This window comes from Branchiostoma belcheri, unplaced genomic scaffold (assembly GCF_001625305.1).
Source record: "Branchiostoma belcheri isolate BF01 breed outbred unplaced genomic scaffold, Haploidv18h27 scaffold96, whole genome shotgun sequence".
NCBI classification, from domain to species: Eukaryota; Metazoa; Chordata; class Leptocardii; order Amphioxiformes; family Branchiostomatidae; genus Branchiostoma; species Branchiostoma belcheri.
The window spans coordinates 645,778-650,345 of NW_017804642.1; the positions used below are offsets into that span (position 1 = coordinate 645,778).

At 36.1% G+C, this 4,568-nt stretch overlaps 1 protein-coding gene across 1 annotated transcript in view; it reads right to left on the bottom strand.

Annotated features, from left to right (window-relative positions):
• Positions 1–223: 223 nt before the first annotated feature.
• Positions 224–4,568, bottom strand: part of LOC109461753 — a 45,467-nt gene continuing 41,122 nt past the window's right edge. The window contains exons 25-27 of the mRNA XM_019758144.1: positions 926–1,096; positions 547–729; positions 224–384 (exon numbers count right to left, since the gene is read on the bottom strand). Coding sequence (XP_019613703.1) covers positions 336–384; positions 547–729; positions 926–1,096 — 403 coding nt within the window. The 3' untranslated portion in view covers positions 224–335. The remainder of the gene's footprint in view (positions 385–546; positions 730–925; positions 1,097–4,568) is intronic.

Sequence of the window (4,568 nt, forward strand, 5' to 3'; positions counted from 1 at the left end):
AGTCATCGAATGCGAAGGGCTACCACGTAATTTAGTGTAATAGGGAATGTTGTTGAAACTCCCATTTTAGTCTAACTCAAGACGAATTTCCTTTTTTGTGAATGTTGATGTGTATTTTTGAAAGCTGATCTATTTGGGAATCAGTAGAGCTTCATTAGGCCGTTTAGTATTTACCTGTTGTGACCTCTGTTGTTGGATACTTCGTTGTCGGAATTGTAGTCTTTTGAGTGGTTTGTCGTGTTGTTTGTTCAGTGGAGCTTATGGAAGTCGGTATGGTTGTCTTTTTGGTGGTCTGTTCTGTAGTTATTTGCGTAGAGATGTGTGTTGTTGGGACTTTAGTTGTTGGAAGTGTTGTCAGTCTTGTTGTTGGTCGTGTGGTTTTTTCTTAGGTAGGAAATGTTGTTATTGATGATGTGCTTAATTCATATGCAGTGCAATTTAGTAATACATAAATATGTTAAATGATACATAAATATGTATGTTGTCCAGTGCAATAGAAATAAATGGGAGGAAACACAAGTGTACTATTTAGAAATAAGATGTTACCTGTGGTGACTTCTGTGGTGGGAAGAAGTGTTGTTTGAGCTGTAGTGACCAGAGTTGTTTTCTGTGTGGTTTCTATGGTAGAATGAGGAGTGGTTTCCTGTGTGGTTTCTGGTGTAGTTTTTTGAGTGGTGACAATAGTAGTTGGTGTCGTTGTTTTCTCGGTGGTGTGTGCTGTAGATTTCTCTGCAGCAGAGAGGTGTTGGTTGACAGATATTTGATATGCTTTGAAAGTGCTCTATAATAGTTTTTCGTGCAGTTAAATCATGTTCATCTATTTGTTGTTTCCAAATATGCATGTTAAATAAATAAATATGTATGTTGTCTAGTGAAAAATAAATGGGAGAAAACACAAGTGTACTATTTAGACATAAAATGTTACCTGTGGTGACTTCTGTGGTGGGAAGAAGTGTTGTTTGAGCTGTAGTGACCAGAGTTGTTTCCTGTGTGGTTTCTTCTGTAGTGCGAGGAGTGGTTTCCTGTGTGGTTTCTGATGTAGTTTTGAGAGTGGTGGGTAGTGTAGTTTTTGCTGTAGTTTGCGTTGTAGTTTTCGCTATGGCAAATGTAAAATTAGGGTCCCATATCTATTGTTTGGTCATTAGAATTTACAAACTATAATGGTTTGTTAATAATACATAAAAGATAGATTGCACATGTTTCCATATAGTTGTTAGTACTTTGTATGTATTGCATTTTTTACGAGGACGCTAGTCATTAAATGCGAAGGGCTATCAAGTAATTTAGTGTAATAGGGAATGTGGTTGAAATTTTAATTTTAGTCCAACTCAAGTCGAATTTCCTTTTTTTGAATATTGATGTCTTTTTATTTTGTCTATTTTTTAAGGGCTGATCCAACTGCGAATCAGTAGAACTTTATTAGGCCGTCTCGTATTTACCTGTTGTGACCTCTGTTGTTGGATACGCCGTTGTCGGAATTGTAGTCTTTTGAGTGGTTTGTGGTGTTGTTTGTTCAGTGGAGATAATGGAACTCGGTATGGTTGTCTTTTTGGTGGTCTGTTCTGTAGTTATTTGCGTAGAGATGTGTGTTGTTGGGACTTTAGTTGTTGGAAGTGTTGTCAGTCTTGTTGTTGGTCGTGTGGTTTTTTCTTAGGTAGGAAATGTTGTTATTGATGATGTGCTTAATTTATATGCAGTGCAATTTTTCAACAGTATTTACAAAAACACTTTGTAGATATGGCGACGTTTTGTTCTTTGTGTCTAGTCTAAAAGCTTCTCAAGAGTAAATTACAAACTGCTAATATGTTTTATATAGCAGTTTGTAGTTTACTTGTACCTGTAGTGATCTCTGATGTTCTAAGAGTGGTTGTTGGTAATGTAGTTTTTTTGTGTTATTTGTTGTGTAATGTGAGAAGTAGTTGGTCTTCGTTGTGGTAGTATGTGGCGTTATTTGTTCTACAAAAAAGTGTAATTGACGCAAATATGGATAAATGTTCTTTTCTGTTGTTGAAAGTCGTAGGGCAGTCATCCTTCTGGAAACATGTATGCTTAACGTCATTCTTTTTGAACAATGGAAAAAAGTAAGTTTTTAGATATTTTTATATCTTTTAGGAATAGTTTTTGGAGACAAATTATTACCTGTGGTGATTTCTGTTGTGGGAAGCAAGGTTGTTTGTGCAGTAGTTTGGAGAGTAGTTTGACGTGTTGTTTGTTCAGTTGTTGGTGATGTAGTTTGTTCGGTAGTTTTCGTTGTGGTTTTCCCTGTAACAAAAAGCTGCCATTAGGTTGTGAATACTGCATGCTTTGAATAATATTTAACATGTGTGCCAGTCATGAAGTGTCTCAAGCGTCAGAACGACAGTCTCCTCTTTGAAAAGCCAGATACAGCTGTAACACCATCAAGTGCTGTAACACCATGTAGGGTATTGATTTTGATTTTAAGTTAAGGAAAGTATTTGCGTAACCACATTATACTTTAGATTGCAAATGTATTGTAGCTGTGAAAATAGTGAAAATGGAGTGCCAACAAGACTGGTTGGCTTTGTTGTTTTCATTGCAGTCTGTACTGCAGTGCTAGTAGCCATTTGGGTGGTCAAATTTGTGGTAGGGTTTATCGTTGTAAGGAAGGATGCTTTTAGTGTTGCTGGATGAGTGGAAATGGCTGTGACAAAATGTTTTAAAAAGTTATCGATATAAGTACCAGCTGGGTGTTGGTTTGATGATACCTAAATAGGGAACTCAAAAATGTATGAAGGAATTTTCAGTTTTCATAGTGATAAGTGTGGTTTTACCTGTTGTGACTTCTGTTGTAGGTTGCACTGTGGATAGAATCGTAGTCTTTTGAGTAGTTTGTTGTGTTGATTTTTGAGTGGTGGCAATGGTTGTTGGTTTGGTTGTTTTTACAGAGGTATGTTCGGTAGTTCTTTCCGTCGTGAAGTGAGTGGTTGGGCTTATAGTTGTTGGAATCGTTGTCTCTGTTGTTCTTTTCGTCGTGAAGTGTGTGGTTGGGCTTAGAGTTGTTGGAATCGCTGTCTTCTCTGTTGTTCTTTTCGTCGTGAAGTGTGTAGTTGGGACTTTAGTTGTTGGAATCGCTGTCTTCTCTGTTGTTCTTTTCGTCGTGAAGTGTGTAGTTGGGACTTTAGTTGTTGGAAGTGTAGTTCTTTCCGTCGTAATGAGTGTTGTTGGAACTATAGTTGTCGGGACTGGTGTCTTCTCTGTTGTTAGTCGAGTGGTTTGCTCTGAGATTAGACGGGAAAGGTTGGTTTTATCGATACAGTAATTATTGTAAGAACATCTAAAATGTTGATAAAGTTTACCTCTATGTACGATTCTATAGTTGTAAATTTTATCTATACTTGCACCTGCCTTTGTAGTGTATTTATAAAAGTCATATAAAAGAATCTGCAACGTATAGCTATATTACTTTGGTCTGTTGTTGTTATTTTATATACTGAAGGCTTATACGAAATGGCTAAACCTTATTTTAGAACTTTCGATTTTAGTTTAAAAGAAAGTATTACCTGTGGTGATTTCTGTTGTGGGAAGTATGGTGGTTTGTGCGGTCGTTTTGAGAGTGGTTTGATGCGTTGTTTCTTCAGTAGTTACGGACGTTGTTGGTGATGTGGTTTGTTTAGTAGTTTCCTCTGTAGCACAAACGTGTAATTAGAATAGATACTGATTTAAGTGACAAAACATATTCGTTGGTTCTGAAGTGTTATAAAATAGATTCATCAGAACGCAGATGTCTTTTTTGGGAACTCAAATTCTGAAATACCATGTACAATATTGATTTGAATTTGATGTGTACACTAATAAGTATTCGTGTGCAGTATGATATTCTGTTTTTTTTCCGGGTTGCAAATAATGTGTGATTATACCTGTTGACACCTTTGTGGTTGGAAGTACTGAAGTTTTATCGATATAATTATTGTAAGAACATCTGAAATGTTGATTTTGTCCAGTACCTGCTTGGGGTAGGATATTATAAAGTTTACCTCTATGTACGATTATGTAGTTGTATATTTCATTTGTACTTGTACCTGCCTCCGTAGTGTATTTATAAAAGTCATATAAAATAATCTACAACATATAGCTATATTACTTTTGTCTGTTGTTGTTATTTCATGTACTGAAGGCTTCTACGAAATGGCTAGACCTTATCTTAGAACTTTTGATTATAGTTTCCTAAAAAAAGTATTACCTGTGGTGATTTCTGTTGTGGGAAGTATGGTGGTTTGTGCGGTCGTTTTGAGAGTGGTTTGATGCGTTGTTTCTTCAGTGGTTACGGACGTTGTTGGTGATGTGGTTTGTTTAGTAGTTTCCTCTGTAGCACAAACGTGTAATTAGAATAGATACTGATTTAAGTGCCAAAAATATGCGTTGGTCTTGAAGTGTTTAATAATATTGATTAGAACGTAGATGTCTTTTTGGGGATCTCCAATGCTGAAATACCATGTACAATATTGATTTGAATTTGATGTGTACACTAAGAAGTATTTGTGTGCAGTACGATATTTTGTTTTTGTCGAGGTTTCAAATAATGTGTGATTGTACCTGTTGACACCTCT